The sequence below is a fragment of the Podarcis bocagei genome (genome assembly GCF_964188305.1).
Source record: "Podarcis bocagei genome assembly, chromosome: 14".
NCBI classification, from domain to species: Eukaryota; Metazoa; Chordata; class Lepidosauria; order Squamata; family Lacertidae; genus Podarcis; species Podarcis bocagei.
In genome coordinates this window covers 50,645,895-50,666,135 of record NC_138139.1, presented here as the reverse complement: position 1 = coordinate 50,666,135, position 20,241 = coordinate 50,645,895, and the positions used below count along the sequence as shown (strand labels likewise).

Sequence of the window (20,241 nt, the reverse complement as noted above, 5' to 3'; positions counted from 1 at the left end):
GTTTGTAATGTAGGAGGGAGTCATAATAGCGCAGAGCAAACTCGGGGCAGGGAGCGGCCGTCCCAGGAAGGAATTTTTGCAGAGCCCTCCTCCCAAGAAAGCACCTTGGACCTTAAGGCTGAAACGCTCTCGTGGGGTGGTTAATGAGCCAAGGGGCAAAGCGAGCACAAAGGGTGCCTTTCAAATTCGCACCGTTGGCCCCCAGCCAGAGCCACCACCCTTGGGAGCAGGCAGAGGGAACTGGATGAAAGGGAGCTGGAAAAAAAGACCAAAAAAACGCCCCTCCATGTTCTGCACCTGTTGTCCTGGCAGCAAAATGGGCCTTTCTCTCTTTGCACCATTATGAAAGGAATCTAGCAAGGCCTCCGCTAAGTCACCCTCCAGAATTTCACAGCAATTGTATAAGGAGAAGTCTGCTTTCAATGTACTTTTTTGGAAAGCAGCTATGAGATTTTATTTTATTTTTTAATGAAGGAGTGGCATAGATTACATACTGGTATATGTAAAGAAATAAAGGCTACATACATGTTACGCCTTTAAAGCTCACTTGAATCACATTTCATCCCCTCAAAGAATTCTGGGTGCTGTAGTTTGTTCAGGCTTGCTGGGAAGGGGAACTCTTGTGAGGGGTAAACTACAGTTCCCAGAATTCTTTGAGGGAAAGAGTGTGCTTTAAAGCTACGGTATGCACATAGAGAGAAGAAAGAGGAGGGAAATGATAGCAATGAGTGCCTTGGCAGTTAAGCTTGGCTGAAGTGCATATAGCATATGCATTGATTTAAGGGTAATGGGGTAGCTCAGATGGCAGAGCATGAGATTCTTCATCTCAGGGCCTTGAGTTCGAGCCCCACGTTGGGCAAAGATTCTGGCATGGCAGAGGGTTGGACTAGATGACCCTGGGGTCCCTTCCAAGTCTATGATTATATGAAAGGGGGCCTGTAGTCTTCCAGAAGAGGCTGGACTCCAACTCCCATCAGCCCCAGGTAGCATGGCCAATGGGCAGGGGATGATGGGAGTTGGAGTCAAACAACATCTGCATACTGCAGGCATGGCCAAACTCGGCCCTCCAGCTGTTTTGGGACTACAACTCCCATCATCCCTAGCTAACAGGACCAGTGGTCAGAGACGATGGGAATTGTAGTCCCAAAATGGCTGGCGGGCCAAATTTGGCCATGCTGTGTACTAGTTGAATGTGGCACTCCAGGCTTCTCTGCCCAGCGCTCAGAACTCTCCCCAGGCACACCCTCTTAATGGCCCGCATTGCACCCTCCTGGAGTATTTTGGTCTGGCTGGGATGTGCCCATGGACTCAGACAAGGCTTCCTGCTTGCTTGGAGGATAGAAAGGGGAAATTTGCATTCTATTCATTGCTCCTCCCGCTCTTGCCTCTGGCTCCGCCTTCCCTTGGAAGGCGGCCCCTGGAAGGCTGCCTAGCAGAGAATGTGGCCCTCAGGCTGGAAAAGGGGAACAGGGACAAGCATACTCAGAGTTGTTTTTAAATAGAAATTTCTAACTCTAAAATATTTGTGTGTTTCAGAAACGGAAATGGTAAGCAAAACGCAGCGGCTGAAATCTTGCATCTTTACAATCCAGGGCACATATACTAGGGAAGCAATCTGATGACGCCAAGGTTGCAGGTTCAATCCCCACATGGAACAGTTGCTTATTCCTGCATTCCGGGGGGTTGGACTAGATGACCCTGAGGGTCCCTTCCAGCACTGTGATTCTAAGATTCCATTGTGCTCAGTACACCTGCTTAGGATCACTGTAGGGCTACTGAACTGGATGGACTTGGTACAGAACGGTTCCCTAAAATGTTCCAAGTCCATAAACGCTTTTCTTGGTGGCATTGACTTCTGCATAAGCAAGTATTGCAGATAACATCCAAGGAGAGAGAACACATTTTTTAATCAGCATTATTAGGACATTTCCCCATCTCTTGGTTAACGCTGCACTTGATAAATAACAATACAAACGTTTGAACACTTCTTAATTCAGAACTAATATTTTTCCAGCTTGCAAAGAAGCCAACGCTTCCAATCATTTCTGGGTTGTTGTTTTTAAAAAATCATTTATATGCATACCCCTTACATTTAAGCAGCATGAAATTTCTTCTTCCAGAGAAAACTCGGGATAATTTTATACAAAGCCAGAGCATCCATTTGCCTCTCCAACCAAGTGACACACCTTTGTCTTGTCAATGTAATAACTGTTTTTGTAAGTTTGAAATTGCTGTAGTATAACCGGACTGGGGGACCTGCTGGTGAAAAAAGGGTATTATTGTTATTTATTATTATTCAGCACGTGACACAAGCACAGGGAACTGTGATACTTCTGTTTCTCCTTCCTTTCTTCCAGGCATCTACCTGTACAGCGGGGATTATTTCGCCAAGGGCGCCTGGGGCGAAGCCGTGACGAAAGAGCCACCCTTCCCCGCAGATGCCGGGCGCGCTTCGTCCTCCGTGGCACTTTCCGACGTGCAAACCACGCATCCGTGCTTCCTCGGGATGCGAGCGGCCTTGAACTCCAGCGGTCTTCCTGCCAAACAACTGCGCTACTTTTTATTTGCTTTGAAACAACGGGCGGTTCGGGCGAGACTGAGCAGTGAAACCAGGCAGCGTGGCGTTTGCGCAAAGGTGCGCGCCAGAAGCGCGCTTTGCAAACGCCGACGGCTTTCCCGATTTCACTGCGGAGGAAGAAACCGCCGTTTGCAAGAGGAAAGGAACAACGAAGGAGGCCCTTTTCCTTTGCAAAAAAGGGCTTTCAATCTCCAAATCATGCCGCTGCTTTTTCATGGGGGAGGGCGGGGGAAGGACCGGCGTCCGGGAAGTGCAAATCAATCCACCACCGGTGCCAAACGCACGCGTCCACCAAACCTGATTTAAAGGAGTGGGGTGGGGAGGAAACAGCCCGGCCTCCAATCCCACCCCCATCTCCGCTTTTGGGTCGCATGCATTTTGCACATTGCGCACCAAACACCCCTCCCGTCCCTTTCCTCTCTCTGGATTGGGCAGCGTCTCCTTTTGTTAACATTCACTCGCCGCCTGCCATTGGATATCCCTCCACGTCAATTAAATGGGAAGAGGAGGAGGAGTAGGAGTGCCCCCTCCCCCTAAACCCGGAGAGCGCGTGAGGATTCCCTCCCCCGCTCCCCGCCCCCTTTAAATTCCTCTTTTTTTTTTTTTTTTTGCTTGCAAACATTTGGTGCAAAGAGGGGGAAAGGGGGAAAAAAGCTGGGGGAAAGAGAGACGAGAGAGCGCGGGGGCTGGGTGGCTTTTGCATGCAAAATGCCCCCCTGCAAGCCATAAAGCAGCAGCAGCAGAAGAAGAATACAGGAGAAGAAAGGGGCGAGAGGAATCCAGGCGTTTCCTTCCCCCCCTCCTTCCTTCCTTCCCTCCCTCCTCCTTGGATGGGCAGCCCGAGAGCGGGAGGAGGCGGTGGCGGCTGGAGCGGCGAGAAGGCCTTTTGCAAGGCGCCGGGAGGACCGGGCTCCGTTCCGGATTGGTGCTGAGGCCCGGCAGGCTTGCCCCCTCCCCCGTTGCTCCGCCGCCTCCCGGCGTTGGGGAGAAGTTGGATTATTTGGCGAGGGAGACGGGCGCCCTCCTCGTCTCGCTCTTTTTTCCTGGGCTCAGCTGCTGTTTCGGGGTTTGGTTTTTTTTTTGGCAAAGGCTAACTTAAAAGGGGGAGAAATCACATTACATTCTGGATTTATCCCTCTGGATTAATTCCTCCTCCGGGCGGTGGGGATGAAGCGGCGGCGGCAGCAGCAACATGGATCCCCTCTGGAAACGGCGGCCGGCCCTTTGCAAGCGCGCTTCGGGATCCTGCGCGGAAATTGCGCCTGAGGACGCCGACCAGGAAAGGAGCAAGTCTGCGCGCAAAGCTCTCCGCATCCCTCCTTCGAAAGCGCACCGCTGCTCCTCGCTCCTCTCCTCCGGGATCTGCCCACTTTCTGCTCCGTCGAAGGCCGACCTGCCCTGACAGCTGGGATTTTCTTTTTTTCTCCTCCATCCGCTTTTCTCTCTCGCTCCCTCTTTTTCTGGCAACCTCCTGGAGCCTCAGAGATCCAGATTTGGGGAGCTGTTTGGTTTGCAAGCCCCGATCTGCTTTATCTTGCCTGCTCCGGGGCCACATAATTTTTCCTCTTCTTCCCATTTCCTCCACGCCAGTTTTTTGTTTTGTTTTTTGTTTCGTTTGCCTCTGGCGAAAAAATAAATAAAATCGGGATGTTCTTGCAAGCCAGTTTCTCTGTTGCTCCGGATTGCTCGCGAGGAGGTGTTTGTGGCCTAGCAGGCAGATGAAAGGGATTTGGCCCTGGTCAGTTTCCACTCTTGGATTTTAAAAGGATCCTGTTTTTTATACGTAGAGAAATATTTATACAAAGGAGAACGAAGCTTGCACATTGTGTGTTTTGGGGTCCCTCCCCTTTATTCCTCTTTTAAAATAGTGGACGAAAGTTGGGAAAGGAGAAGCTCTGATTTCTGGCCTCGTTCTCGCCCTCCTGTTTTCCTTTCTTCCCTGGGTAGACAACGCCATGTCTGCTAAAGATAATCCCTGCAGGAAATTTCAAGCTAACATTTTTAACAAGAGCAAATGCCAGAATTGTTTTAAGCCTCGCGAGTCGCACTTGCTCAACGATGAAGATTTGAACCAGGTGAGACGTGGGTTGAGAGAGGGCGTTTTGGTGTCAGGGGGTGGAGGATTCTAAGCGCAATATTTGCAGTTATTCCTGTACTTGAAGGTGGCTCCTACTGAGCGCGGCTGCTGCTGCTGCTGCACACATTGTTAAACGACAGCAGTAGAACAGGCCTTGCCTGCCTGCCTGTTTATAATACTGAAGTAGTGGAAGAGGGAGGATGTAATTTGAAAAGGCCACTGGCCACAGTTGCTTTATTCTTTTGCAAACAGGAAAAGAATGTATCTCTCTGTTCTTTCCTCCCCTTTTGACTTTGACCAGAAGTGTGACCTCATAACCGTGACACACGCACAACAGAACCACTTTGTGATGTCAACACTTTCTGAATCATTTATGTAAAAAAAAGAGAGATTTTTTATTATTATTTTGGGGGAGTGGAATCAAAACGGGTTTCTCTTCTCTTCCTAATCTATTAATCTTTCTGGCTGGAATTGTTAGCCTGCAGGAGGGAATTTTAACATCTATGCGCCACCCATCCGGATTGCAAGGCCTCTGGATTGCTAACCAGGACACCAGCTCTTGCTGCAAGCATTTCTCTCCCTGCCACCTTGAGGGCTAGAACCTTAAAATGCCAAAGAGGGAAGTTTCCGAAAGCTTGTCTCCACCATATCAAAGGCAGGCTGAGCCGGGCGTCTGGGAGAGGCTATTTATTTTTTAGGTGAACCCTTTGTAAATTTGCCCTTCAATATTTTTTTTAAAGTCGTGTAGTTGTAAATGGCAGAATCTGGGACCATTGAATTCAAGTGCGGTGCAGAAGCATGTCTTTAAACCACACGCTCCTCCTGTTCAGGCTGCTGCTGCTGATAAACACAATTTTCTGTATATGCACCCCGTACATAGTGGCGGGAGGGGGGCGGGTGAAGCACATCCCTCCCTGGGCTGATGATCAAACAATCCCTTGCTTCTGTTCCCACCCTTCCCCTCCTCATTCCACACTACTTCTGACATCCATGGTTACAATCCTATTATGGAAATGAGATCAGTCATATTGCAGAGCTGGGAGGGGGAGGGGGCACACACACACACACAGAGAGAGAGAGATAATGTAATCTGGAAGCTAATATGGAAAAAATGTATTTCTCTGAGCAACATTGTACAAGTGCATAACTGATCAGAAGTGTTTGCACAAAGCCTGGAGGGCTTCAGGGTTTGGCAAGCGGTGCTTCAAGCAAAGCAGCTGCTTTCTGGTTCCTTGCAAGTTCTGCTTTTCTCTCCTCCTTGCTGTTTAGTGTGAATCATGGAGCAAATTTGTGATGTGGCTAATTTCTCTCTCTCCATCCATTAAAAAAAAAAAACCACAGAAAAAAGCCCGACAGATAAATAACTCTGCATTTGTTTTGCTGAAAAGGGGTATCGTTTCACTCTCTTGTTCAAGGGAGGGAGTTTTACTTATATATTTATATCAAACTTATTTGTCGCCTTTTTTTTGTAAACAAAGTGTAACTCGAAAGCACCTCATGACAATAAACACATTAGATCCAGCATAAGACAGAGGAGGGTGGGGAATCAAACAGGAGCAATTTTTTAAAGGCAGGATTTAAACAACCTGCCTGCTTAAGTTCCTTGAGAGGCAGTGTGGTGTAGTGGTTAGACTAGACTAGGACCTGCAAGAGACCTGGGTTCGAATCCCCAGTCGGGCATGAAGCTCCCTGGGTGACCTCAGAAGCCAGTCAGTGGGGAAGAAGTTGGGATATGGATGTGTTCAGTAAATAAATACACACATACCCTGCTTACTTCTTAAGGTTGCTTGGTAAGGTAGCAACCCTGGCCTGGGTCGCTCAGGTGAGATGATGATGACGATGACAGTTAATTAAATTTGCATGCTGCCCTGTAGCTGCAGGTCTCAGGGCGGTTTCTGGAACTGCACCCCTTTGAATTTTGGGTTGGGGGCCTGCCGCGTGGTTGAAGGCATCCCTGTGCACCTCTCAATTGAAAAACCACACCCCCAAAAGTAATGTACATAGAATAAGAAGATTGATGTGCATGTGCACACGCACCAATCTGTTGGGTCCGGTGGGTGTGTTTGCACACCTGTCATGCCAGCCCTTCCCACGCGCCAGCCAAGCACACGTTCTGCTCTAGTGTGTTGACTACAATGGAATGCTTCTTTCCTGCCTCATTTCAGCAAGGCTGGGTGGGTGGCCCTGCGGGTACCGAGTAAAAGCCTCCATGGGCAGCTGTGCACCCTGGGGGGGGGCGTGTTGGTGAGTGCCAAGTGCCCTTTAAACTGCTGCGTTTGGTACAGGTTTATATATATCGGGGGGGGGGAGCATTCAAGCGTGTGAACCGACCCCCCCCACCGCCGATTCTGAAGTGGTACAGCCCTGACATAAGTGAGCCACCTCAACATCATCTGTCGAGTGTGAAAAGTAGGCCGTTTTTGTGTTTTTCTGGATGGTTTTTTTAAAAAAACAGTTTCTGCATTTTTGTGAATGCGCTTCGCTCAACTGAGAGCTCCTTAGGGACCCAGCTGGTTTCTTTCTGTTGCGTTCAGTGCCTGTTTCGTTTTGCTGATGATTACAGGACAAGGGTTTGGTTTGGTTTGGTTTGGGGGAAAACACACCCACCTAATGCATCGTAATTTACCATGCTACCTTGTTTTGAATCAGGACAATGTTCATCCTGTAGTCTGATGCCACAGTTAGCTGCAATATCAGCAGGTCCAGGTGCCTCTGGGATCCCCACAAACAGGGTGCCAAAGCAGCCGCCCCTTTCTTCCTGCGTGGGGAATGGGACCCAGTGCCTTCCAGTTGCACTGGGGCTACCGACTTCCATCAGCCCCAGCCAGCATAGGCCCGATGGTCAGGCCTGGTGGAAGCTGGAGCTCTGCAGCATCTCGAAGACCACAGGTTTCCCAGCTTGGGACTGAATAAGCAAAACGGAGCCTCCCGTTTTTCGAGGAGGCTGTTATGTGTGAATGCCATGCGCTGGGAAGAAAGCTTTGGTGGCTGAGTTTCCTAGGGGCATCTGGGTGGAAAAAGAAGGCTGGAACAGATGGGATAGCTCAGTTGGCAGAGCACGATGCTCTTAATCTCGGGTCGTGGGTTCAAGCCCCTCGTTGCGCAAAAGATTCCTGCACTACATGGGGTCAGACTAGATGGCCCTCGCGGTTCCTTCCAATTCTACAAGTCTGTGATTCTATCAGTGGCGTAGCGTGGGTTGTCAGCACCCGGGGCAAGGAAAGTAATTTGTGCCCCCTAACCCGTGGATTTGCACCCCTAACCCGTGGATTTGCGCCCCTAACCCTAACCCCCAGATGTTGCGCCCGGTGCGGCCGGCCCCCCCTGCACCCCCCACGCTACGCCACTGGATTCTATCTTGGTTCTGTCTACTGAGGCCATTCCCTACGAACCTGAATACAGAATTGCTTTAAAAATTCCAAGTGGCCCACATAAAAGATCAGGAAATGATGGTTTGGGAGCAATTTAGCACAGAGTTCATTCTGCTTTTTCCTGCCCTGATTTCACTTTTGTAAGTTGGCACTGACTGTGGGTGGCTCCTTCTGATGACCATGGGCCTCCCTGTTCCCCTTTGTCAATCTGCAGGGCATGTTTCTCCTGCTACCAAATTGGGAGCTGATCCCTAGAAATATCTGGCTGTGCGGCAGGGCAGGTTATCCCTTCCCTGGTCAGAGGCTACAGACAACGTGCTCCTCACTGGTTGTAAGCTCAACTCTACAGCAAGGAGGTGCTGCTTGCTTGCCTTCCTGCATTAAATGGGTTGAGAATTCTCTTGCATATTCCATTGCATAATCTCTGTGTGGGTTGCAGTAGGTGGGCAGGTGTTTCTGAACCTTGGTTGTTTAACCATAGCAACAGCTGAAAGGGCCTTAACCCAGGGTTACCAGACGTCCCTGGTTCCCGGGGACAGTCCCCAGATTTGCAAATCTGTCCCTGGAGCCAGCCTGGTAGTGCAGTTGGCTCCGGGCTGCTGACTGCCACTGCCAAGGGGGAACCGGGGACGTCCGGTGGTACAGATCTCCTGCCCCCTGCCCCCTTTGTTTTGACTGATGGGGGAGGCTTGGGAGTTGTGGGCGGGCAGGCGTTGCCCAGGAGGGGTACAAGGTGTGGTGTTTCTCTGTGGGCAAGGTGCAAAGCCCTTCTTTCGCACCCTGTGAAACATAAATGCGCAGAGTTTTTTAAAAATTGGGCACCAGCATGCCACCTGCCCACGACTCCCGAGCCTCCCCTGATCTCCTGCCCCCTTCCCCCTTTGTTCTGACTGATCAGGGGAGGCTCGGGAGTCGTGGGAGGGCAGCCATTGCCCTGTTTTTTAAAAACTGTGCATTTGTTTCACAGGGTGCGAAAGAAGGGCTTTGCACCTTTATGCAACATGCATGTGTGCTGGGGCCCAGGGTCTTTTGCCTCACCATCCCCACTGCTGACTCCCTCTTGCTACTCAGCTTCAAAAAAATAATAATTTAAAAATCCCCAGATTCATTGAAAAAAATCTGGTAACCATATCTTAACCTCTACAGTTGAGCTGCTGAAATCACAGAATCATAGAGTTGGAAAGGGGTCCTGAGGGTCATCTAGTCCAGCCCCCTGCAATGCTTAGGAGAAAACTAGGAGCGAAAGCTGAATCTCTCTTCCTCTGATCGTGAGTCTTTCCACTAGTAGGAGGTTGAAGGAACCTTTTCGTCTAACCCTAGGTGTGTTTTTGATTGCTTTTATATCGTGCCCTTTTCTCCAAGAAGTTCAGGGTGGTACACATAGTTCTCCCCATGTTATCCTTACAAACAACCCTGCAAGGCAGAGTATGCTGAGAGACACAGTGACTGCCCCCCCCCCAGGTCACCCACGAGCTTCGTGGCCAAGAAGGGATTTGAATCCTGGTCTCCCAACCCTCTGACGGCTCCAAAAGGCTTGCAGACCCAGTTCGGATCCTGCAGACAAATGCTTTGATTGAGCATGTGGTTAATCTTAAAATTCTCCCCCTTAAATTTGCGGCTCTCTACCCAGACTTCACCTCCAAACCATGCATTTAAAAGCACGGCTCCCCTCCCTCCCCAAAAAAGAACCCTGCAGTTTACCTGCACAGAGCTACAATTCCCAGAACCCTTAAGAAACTACAGTTCTCACAATACTTGGTGGGGAGTCATGTGCTTTAAATTTGTGATGTGGGTGTGTGACCAGAAATTCTTGTTTGCCCCGGGCTCTGGATGGTGGATGAAATAGGGAGAAAAAAATATCTCAAAACGAAACATGTGGGGATTCCGCAAGTTTGAAGTATACTCATCTCTGGACTTGGCAAGTAGAGATTTTGTGACCTGCCAGGTCAAATGCAGTCTGCTTGTGGCATGATGGTAAACCGTCTGGGGGTTTTGCCTGATCGTCAGTTTTTTACATTTTGCTCCTTTGCTTCTTTGACTAAACCAGGGGTCAGCAACCTAAGGCCCATGGGCCGGAAGCAGCCCACGGAGGTCGTTTGACTGGCCCACGAGCCGCCCCCAAACCAAGCCGCCCGCTGTGCAAAACCGGTGCAGCGTGGTGCGGGAACTCGCTTCCGCAGTGCCAGAAATCGCGTCTGCGCAGACGCCAAAAATTGCAGGTGGGCACACTCAGGCACCCGCGTGATCTGGCCCATGGAGGGATCTCTGCGGGACCAATCCTGCCCAGGCAAGATAAACCTTGCTGACCCCTGGACTAAACCCTGCCTCTCACCTGCTTATTTGAAGAATTGAGCTACCAGTCGGACATCTATGTTGTCTGATGGAAGCAGGGGTGTTTGGAGGGGGTCGGATCACATGGTGACGGGAGCAAGTCAGCAGTAAATCACACAGAGCAAGATAGAGTTAACTCTTTGTTAGCAGAAACAGGATTGACACGAGGGTCAGGACTAATGAGCGCAGCAACTCATCTCCAAAAGGCATTGCCCCTCCTGAAGCATTTGCAGAAAGTCTCTGCCTCCTCACAGCTGCCTAAGTCCCTTCCTCTTCAGGGTTTCCCCCAAGCAATCTGAGATTGCGCTTGCATGAAGCTAACTCCTCCACAGCCCTTTTCATGCCTCTTCTGGTTTTGGGAGACAAGTGGGGAGGGGAGCTTGTCACTTGGAGGGGAGACACCCATACCTCTTCACCATCCAGACTCCTCTTTGCCTCTTGGCCTCTTTCCTCTCCATCTTCAGCTTCTGCCTCTGAGTCTGGACTGCTCTCTGCCACAGACTCCTCCCGCTCACTAAGCCCTGTTCGCTCTTCAGCTTCCAACACCTCCTCTTCCCATTCTTCTCCCTCTGACCACTTGTTGTCATCCCACCACCAAATGCCTTGGTACTCAAACAACTTGGAACCCAAACACTGCAAACCCGGAAGTAAGTGTTCCGGTTTGTGAACATTTTTTGGAAGCCGAACGTGCTCCGTTTTGAGTGTTACGCTTCCCATTTGAGTGTTACCCTGAGGCCTGTCTGTTTTTGTATTCATTCTGCGTTTTTGTGACTGTGTGGAACCCAGTTCAGCTACTGATTGATTGATTGTGTGACTGCAGTACATTGTTAATTGCTTTCATTAAATGGAACAATGGTCTCGTTAGATAGTAAAATTCATGTTAAATTGCTGTTTTGGGGGTTGTTTTTCAAAGTCTGGAACGGATTAATCCATTTTGCATTACTTTCTATGGGAAAGCGCACCTTGGTTTTGGAACGCTTTGGTTTTGGAACAGATTAAGTTTGAGAACTAAGGTACCACTGTATAGGAGGTTTGTGAGTCCCGCCTTTAAGCAGAGGGGTGTGTGATTGGTGAGTTGCAAATTGCACTGTCATGACTTAATCAGCACTTTTATTTATTTACTAGGGTTTGCGTCTGGGCTTGCTCCACTCTCTAACCTCCCTGCCATTAACCCACTTCCATGCCACAGCCACTGAGGTTGTGCAGCGCACCAACCCCTATCCCGACTTCATGCAAATCCAGGATTGTGATGCAACACTGCTCATCCTCCAATGGGGGCTGTGCGATGACAGCCTTCCATTTTTATGCATATAGGAAGATACATGTAATTTTATGTCCTTCGTTACAGGGCCCCTGGAGCATATTACTATAATTAAAAAGCATAAACCATTCAGAAGGATTAAAAACACAACACGCGGTTGAATAAAACTTTTCCCCCTTAAATACTTGTTTGTACAAAAAAAGGGGCTATTATACACTTCAAAGAAGTGTAAGCATTTACAAATACGAGTTTAAGCTCTACTGAAAGCCACAAATATAAAAATGTTTTGATAAGGAAAGAGAAATAAAAACCTAAATTAATGTCGCAGCGTAGGGAGAAAAACCTCCAGGCTTGATTTCATCTTGAAATTTGTTATCTGAAAAATTAATAAACAAAGACCATTTTCCCAGACTATCTGTTCGTCGTCTTAAATGGCTTCCAGAAACACAAGTTGGTTCAATCAGCAATATAGTGTCCCATATTTTTCTTAACTGCTCTGTGATTGCAATGGTTTACCTAGTTCCAGATTCTGTGATCTGTATAATAATTGCAGACAATTTCTATTTTTACTTATCCCATAATAATTCCCCATCCCTGGCTGTGGTCCGTATGGCCTGGCGCTGATGGAAGTTGGGAGCCCAAGGACATTGGGAGGCCCCATACATTGGCAACACAGGCATATCGCGGGCACCAGGTTGGGGAACGGTGGCGTGTTCTTGCTGGGCCAGCGATCTGGCGAGCTCCATTCTTGGGTGCCAGGAGGAAAAGCATTATGGGAGAGATTTGCTTATGCTCCTCGAATTCTGGAGGAAGCACCAGCGTGTGGCAAGCTTCCAGATGTGTTGTGGCGCCCTTTCCTGCAAGGTCGGATCCTGCCAGAAAAGTAGTGCCGCTGCAATGCGAGCTCCTTGTGTTTGGGTGTTTTTTTGCAAAAGAGGATCGGCAGCATTTGCATACAATTTGAAACGCAACAGCCTTTGATGTGTTCAAAGAGTTAGCGGTCAGATCAGATTGAGCCCCAAGGGTTGGGCTTTGCTAAATCACACACTCTGTATTTCCTGTAGCCTGAGACCACAGAACTTGATAAGGCTTTTTTCTTCTCCGTTTCCTTAAAATATGCTTTTGCTGCAAGGAAAGGAAGCCCCGTAAGAAACCCAGGAGACCTACCCTGGTTGCTGATTTGCTGTCCAGCCAAGCTCAAGGTGTTAGTATTAGCATATACAGCCATACCTCAGGTTACAGTCGCTTCAGGTTGCGTTTTTTCGGGTTGTGGACCACCAAAACCGGGAAGTACCAGAACGGGTTACTTCCAGGTTTTTGGCGGCCGCGCATGTGCAGAAGCACTGAATCGCGCTTTGCACATGCGCAGAAGCACCGAATTGCAACCCACACATGTGCAGACGCAGCGCTGCGGGTTGTGAACGTGCATTCTGCACGGATCACGTTTGCAACCTGAGCCTCCGCTGTAAAGCTTTGAACAGTTTACCTGCAAGATCACTTTGCCCCATATATGCCTGCTTGTCTTCTTTGATCTGCAGAGGTGGCCCTGTGCCACTTTATACTTGTTTCGTGTTTGCAAGACATCAATCTTTTGTAGTGTGGCAGCAGCTACACTTTGGAACTCCCTACCTGTTGACATCAGGTGCCTTCGCTGCACTCTCTTCAGTGCCAGCTGAAAACATTTTCGTTTAGGCAAGACTCTTAATCTCAGGGTTGTGGGTTCGAGCCCCATGGTGGGTGAAATATTCCTGGGGGGTTGGACTAGATGATCGCCGTGGTTCCTTCCAACTCTACAGTCCTATGATTCTAGAAATGTAGAATGTTGATGTATGTTTTAATGTTCTCAGTTCATCGCTGATTTTGATTTTCTCAATGTTTTAAATAGTTGTTTTCAACTGTTTTTACTGATTTATTTATTTTTGTAAACCACATTGAGGGTTTGGTGTGTGTGTGTGTGTGTGTGTGTTTTGTTGTTGTTTTTTACAATCAAGCGGTGTGTGAATCTTATGAAATAAAATAAATAAAAATAAATTGTAAAGTTGGGAGGGACCATGAGAGTCACGTAGTCTAGCCGCCTGCAATGCAGGAATCTTTTGACCCCAAAAAGCACACAAAACACCAAATATTATTGCTATTACCACTACTAAAATAATACAATCACCAGCCTTTCTGCTCCCAAGTGTCATTATGTCATTTTACCCTTGTAAACGTCTTCTGAAGGATGTTAGGCTGGGAGAAAATGACCAGTTCAAAGCCATGTTCCTGACTTTGAGTCAGAACTTGAACTCAGATCTTCCCAGGCCAAGAATGCCGATCTGTAGGGTGCCGTGTGTGTGTGTGTGTACAGAAGAGAGTCTCAATGGCTTTAGTCATCCCTGTATTTCAAATTTCCCCAAGTTGATGTCCTCCAGAAGTTGAATTTCCTTTCACGCCAGCTCCTGGCCAGCATGACTAGTGGTCAGGGGGTTGTAGCCCAGCAAAATTTGAAGGCCACAGGTTAACCTGGGCCCAAGATAAGCCAAAGCAAGCTCAGCTGGAAGAAACGGGCGTGCTTTGGTCTGCTAGCAACTTTGTAATGCATAGGATTCTGTAGTCCAGTTTGGTTTGGTTGGCGCGTTTTCCCCCATCTCAAAAGAGCCACACAACAGGTTTATTTTAATTATCGCTGGAAGACTTGAACGTGCTTCCCCCCCCCCCCTTTGATGTGTAATCTTGTGTTGGTGCAAGAGGCTGAGGATGATTGATAGTAATTTTTACCCTGCTGTTTCTGTTCATAAACACTCGGGGTGTGTGTGTGAACAAACAGCAGCAGGACAGGTTAGAAATGCGGGGAGAAAATTGTAGCAGGACAATAAAATCCCAGTGTTTCACAACTCGAGGGCAGAGCAGGCTTTAAAAATAGCCGATCATCAAATGTGAAGAGTGCCGCTGGAATTTTTTTAAATGCATAAAAGCTGGTCCCCATGGAAAGAGTACTCAAAATCTTCCTGACACCACCGAAAAGGCCAGGGATTTGAACCCGAGACCTTCCGCACGTAAGGCGGGTGGATGTTGTGCCACTGAACAGCGGCCCTTTCTCCAGAGGCTCTGGCCTGCCTTAGAGGGGTGGCTGCAAGCATTCACACACACAAATAGTTTACGTGAAGCACGGAAGTGTTGCATGCATGCTAAGTTGTTGCTGTGTCCACTTCTGAGTTTTGCACTTGTAATGATATGGGGAAATCTGAGGGCAGTGAAGATGATCAGACTGGGTGGGCCGTGGGCCATGCCGGATTTATGTATATAAGCTAAATGGCCCTAAACGGCCTTGGTCCAGTATATCTGAAGGAGCGTCTCCACCCCCATTGTTCTGCCCGGACGCTGAGGTCCAGCTCCGAGGGCCTTCTGGCGGTTCCCTCACTGCGAGAAGCCAAGTTACAGGGAACCAGGCAGAGGGCCTTTTCGGTAGTGGCACCCGCCCTGTGGAACGCCCTCCCACCAGATGTCAAACAGAACAACAACTACCAGGCTTTTAGAAGACATCTGAAGGCAGCCCTGTTTAGGGAAGCTTTCAATGTTTGATTTTAATATTCTTTTGGAAGCCGCCCAGAGTGGCTGGGGAAGCCCAGCCAGATGGGCAGGGTATAAATAATAAATTATTATTATTATTATTATTATTATTATTATTATTATTATTATTATTATTATTAACAAGCTATAGCTTAGGGCCCCACTCTCTTGGGGGCCCCCAAAAAATTTAAAGGGAAATAAAGCCTGGATGTACATTTCCAAAACATGAGATAAAAAACAGATAAAATAAAACCTACACATAGCAACAGTGTTTTGTGTTGTGTAGGCTCCTGTGATGTAAGTCATGGGCCCCGCCTGCTAGCCTGCTCCCTCAAATATCACTGGATTGCTCATTTCTATATACAGTCATACCTCTTGTTACGTTTGCTTCATGATACGTTTTTTCAGGTTGCGTCCCGCGGCAACCCGGAAGTACTGGAAAGGGTTACTTCTAGGTTTCACCACTTGTGCATGCATAGACGCACAAAATGATGTCATGCGCAGAAGCGGTGAATCGCGACCCGTGCGTGCACAGACGCGGCTTGCATTCCTTTCAGGTTGCGAACGGGGCTCCAGAACGGAGGTACCACTGTATAGGGTGCCTCCATTCTGCATGGAGTGGTTGCAGGGCAATATGGGCAAATGGCTTTAGATACCTATTAGGTCCATAAATTACCATATAGCAGGCATGGCCAAACTTGGCCCTCCAGCTGTTTTTTGGGACTACAATTCCCATCATCCCTTACCACTGGCCCTGTTAGCTAGGGATGATGGGAGTTGTAGTCCCAAAACAGCCGGAGGGCCAAGTTTGGCCATGTCTGCCATATAGCATATATTCAACACAAAAACAGCAACAAATTGTTGTTGACAAAGGACAGCTGGACATATAAAGAGACCCATTACCTTCAGTAGCTTAGGGCCTCATCAAACCTCAATCCGGCCCTGGCCATGGGCCAGATCCAGCACTCTCTTCTTATGTGGTCAGATTCTCTTTCCGTGAAAGATGCTTTGTAGCAGAGTTGGGTCTCCGGTTGCGGAGTTTCCTTTGCATCCAGCAAACTATCTCTTGAGATCCCTGCATTTCAGGGGGTTGGACTAGACGACCCTCAGGGGTCCCATTCGACTTCAGTTCTATGAGTCTGTGAGCTGCAGAGGTTGGACATAGCTTGTTATATTTAGAAGACTGGGGGACTGGACAGGTTAGAACAGGCACCCCTAAACTCGACCCTCCAGCTGTTTGGGACTACAACTCCCATCATCCCTAGCTAACAAGACCAGTGGTCAAGGATGATGGGAATTGTAGTCCCAAAACAGCTGGAGAACCGAGTTGGGGATGCCTGGGTTAGAAATTTCCAAAATACTGGAAAGGTTGTAATGTAGAAAATGTGAATTCTGTGCTTATGTGTGGTCGGAGGCATCAGTGCTTCTGAATAGCATTTGCTGGAAGCTACAGGAGGGGAGATTACTGTTGCTAAAAACATTGTATTTCATCTATGTTTTTAATTTGTGTAAGCCGCCTTGATTCCCCCATCTGGGACATAAATAAATATAAGAAGAATAATACAATAAATTGAAAAATGTGTGCGTCATTGGGCTATTGGCACCAATCCTATCTGTGGCTTGTGAGCAGGCCTCTCCAACGGATAAAAGTCTCCTCCTTCTGTCATGAGGACTAGCTCCACAGTTGAGGCTGTGTGTAATCCTCTCCCTTCCACGGAGTGGGGGTCACTGCACAGGATGTCAGTGTGGGAAGCAGTAGCTTGTGGGTCCTAAATTTAAATATTTTCCAAGAATCCTACTTTGAGTTCACAGGGCATTTTTGATGATAATGGAAGAAGGAGATAAAAGTGAGTCACAGGATAAATAACGGCGGACTTCCAGACAAAGAGAGCTGGGCAGACAAAACTTTGACCGCACCGTAAATGGAGGATTATACTATGCAAACTGTAAACAAAGCTTCGCAATTCATAACGGAGTCCTTACAAAGGCGCTTTTGTTGGGAAAGGGTGTTTTTTATGGCACAATAGGTAATGCAATGGGTTTCCCAACAAAAGAGACATGTTGCCCAGGTCTGGAGTGACAGTTCAGAGCTGTGGCTTTGTGGAATCTGCCATTCTCCCCAGCCTCAACTTTCCCATCTGCGGGATGGGTGTAATAATGCTGGCCCACCTTAAAGGGCTGCCACAAATTTGGAAATATTGAGCATGCTAGGAGAGGCTGTTGCCTGGTGGTGGAAAGGATGTTTTGAAGACATAGGGTCTCTGGGTCACATCCGGCATCACTGGGGAAAGACTCATATCTGATACCCTGGCAATAGGGCTGCCACTCAGTGGAGGGGATGAATGGTTGAATGGTCTTCCTATGAGATGTCTGAGACATTTGCTAGGAAGGAACTATCACGTGACCTTGATCTTGGAACCTTTGCACAGATCTGATTCACACATGCTAGTGTGCGGTTACCTGGAGTCAGAGCTGGTGTAGGTTTCCTTTTGGTCAGCTTTGTGGGTGAGGTTGACACCAGAGGCAGGGGAACGAAGGGCGGGAGGGAGAGGCAAGCTGTTAGGAGCCCACCACCGTCCGTAACAGGGGTCAGCAAACTTTTTCAGCAGGGAGCCGGTCCACTGTTCCTCAGACCTCTTGTTGGGGGCCGGACTATATTTTGCGGGGGGGGGGGGAGAACGAATTCCTATGCCCCACAAATAACCCAGAGATGCAATTTAATTAAAAGGACACATTTTACTCATGTAAAAACACGCTGATTCCCAGACTGTCTGTGGGCCAGATTGAGAAGACGATTGGGCCGGATCTGGCCCCTGGGCCTTAGGTTGCCTACCCATGGTCCATAACTTCAGTCTCTTGGGGAATGATTTTCCAGTTCTGGCTGTGGACTCCACTCACCCAGAATGAGCATTGTATCTTCTTGAGGAAGAAGGTTTGAGTATAGAAGGACATCCGTTTCCAGCTGAGCCTTCCCGGATCAGCAGTGTCTGTCTGAGTCCTAGTACCTACGGGACCGCCTCTCCTGGTATGCCCCGCGGAGGACCTTAAGGTCCACAAATGACAACACTTTGGAGGTCCCAAGTCGCAAGGTGGTCTCAACTAGGGCCAGGGCCTTTTCAGTACTAGCCCCGACTTGGTGGAACGCCCTGTCACAAGAGACTAGGGCCCTGCGGGACTTGACATATTTCCGCAGGGCCTGCAAGACAGAGCTGTTCTGCCTGGCCTTTAGTTTGGACTCAGTCTGGCCCTTCTGTTTCCCTCCCCTTATGGTTTTGAACTATGGGCTACTATTAAAATGAGGCTGCATTTTAAATTGTATTTTAATCCGTATCTTAAATAGTTTCTTTCCCCCTCCCCTATTATGTTTTTATTGTGATTTTACTGGTGTTAGCCGCCCTGAGTCCGGCTCTGGCCGGGGAGGGCGGGGAATAAATAAAAATTCATTATTATTATTATTATTATTATTATTACATCATTTTTCACTTCTGGTCTGGTTCCGACTTCAGGCCTGGTCTTAGTTGCTCATTCCAAGCTCACAACTCTTTCCAAACACCTTCTTATGACCCGGTTCCTGACACCCTTTTATATCTGGGTGCAGAATTCTAGGATCACAGCTCTAGGCGAATAACGGTTATGCTCCCAGCCGGCTTCCACTCTTGTTTCGTTTTAAATAAATATTTCCTGAAAAGAATCCCTGGGTGACTGTCCTCACTTGCTTAAATTCCTCAGCTGGTGGCCAGTGGTATCACTCTGGAAAAATCCAGCTGTGTTTGGGTAATTATTAGGATTAAACAGGGCGAAGACTTTCTGCAAAATGTCAAGCAAGCTTCTGCCATAACCCTGCTCCGCCAGGCCTACGCAGGCAATTCAGAATACATCTTTCCACAATGCTTAATTGATGCCACTTTTCTGTATGGTCTTATGCAGTGCTGTTTTTCCAGAAAAAATAGGTGCTGGAACTCACCATGAAATTCTCCCTTGTCCTCTTAGAATGGCAACGGCGCTTGCCTGAGAGTTGCCGGAGCGGAGTTCCGGCTGGGGGGGAAAAAGCCCTGGTTTTCTGCAAATTGTATAAAATGATGTGTGTCCTGGAGAAGGTGGAAAGCTGGAAGATTTGGGACACACAGAAGAAAGTCCCTCTTCCTGCAGTGCAGTGTTAATCTGTGGAACTCGCTGCCCCATGACCGCCAACCTGGGCGGCATTAAAAGAGGATTAGGCAAATTCATGGAGGGCTGTCCATGGCTACAGTCGCAGGCAGTGATGCTTCTGAGTGACAGATGTGGGAACCATAGGAGGAGAGAGGGCTCCTGGGTTCGAATCCTGCTTGGAGGCTTCCAAAGAAGCATCTGGATGGCCCCCTTCTATTCCGGACCCCCTTGTCCGTGGAAGTGGAAGGAACCCCGGGATACTCTGGAACACAGCTAGAAACCCTCTTGAGTCTCAGGCCTCTCCCTCCCACTCTTCTGCTCCTTCTCTGCCCCCCAGCCAGGAATTTTTCCTGGTGAGTAATGTGAACTTCTGCAGCATGTTTTGACGGGTCAGCCGCGCAGCTCCCGGCGAATTCCTCCTCCTCCGAGCTCTTAAAAAACATTTTCTCATGATACCCTTGTTTCCTAATCCCTTTGGCATCGCGGTTAGGGACTGCGCCAGGTGTTGTTTTTTAAATTTCGGGAAGGCAGCGAGACGGGGCTTACATTGGATCAAACCTCCGTCGGGAGGGATTCTGAGCGGGACGGCATGATGGAGTCCCAGAGTTTTCTGCTTCGTGATGAGCTGTTTATAAATAAGCGCTGACGTTTGGGTCATCTGTCAGGATGATGGCACAGTTCCTGCAGGGACCGACATTACCTCCCTGGCACGTCTGACAGGCCAGGCCTGTGAAATGTCGCTCGCCTAGGGTGAACCGGGAATGGCCTCCAAGTGAGCATAGAGACGTTTTCTTGGGGTAAACTAACCATGGGGTTTCTCTCTTTCCGTAAACAACTTAAACTGCCATTCATGGGTGGACGGACTCCTAAGATCTTTGGAGGCAAAATCGCCAGTCTGATGGCACCTTTTAAAAGTCAGAGGTTT

The 20,241-nt window shown here is 48.6% G+C and overlaps 1 protein-coding gene and 1 long non-coding RNA gene across 5 annotated transcripts in view; one reads left to right on the top strand and one right to left on the bottom strand.

Annotated features, from left to right (window-relative positions):
• Window positions 1-2,053: 2,053 nt before the first annotated feature.
• Window positions 2,054-2,474, bottom strand: LOC308573157. The gene is made up of 2 exons (XR_014001974.1): window positions 2,366-2,474; window positions 2,054-2,259 (listed from the first exon to the last, which is right to left on the bottom strand). It is a non-coding gene; the product is annotated as an uncharacterized lncRNA (long non-coding RNA).
• A 753-nt stretch (window positions 2,475-3,227) lies between these two features.
• Window positions 3,228-20,241, top strand: part of MPRIP (myosin phosphatase Rho interacting protein) — a 159,636-nt gene continuing 142,622 nt past the window's right edge. The window contains exon 1 of one of the 4 annotated variants that reach the window (XM_081169328.1): window positions 3,228-4,653. In XM_081169328.1, coding sequence (XP_081025454.1) covers window positions 4,534-4,653 — 120 coding nt within the window. In that variant the 5' untranslated portion in view covers window positions 3,228-4,533. The remainder of the gene's footprint in view (window positions 4,654-20,241) is intronic. The other 3 variants (XM_081169327.1, XM_081169332.1, XM_081169331.1) reach the window with 3 other exon arrangements.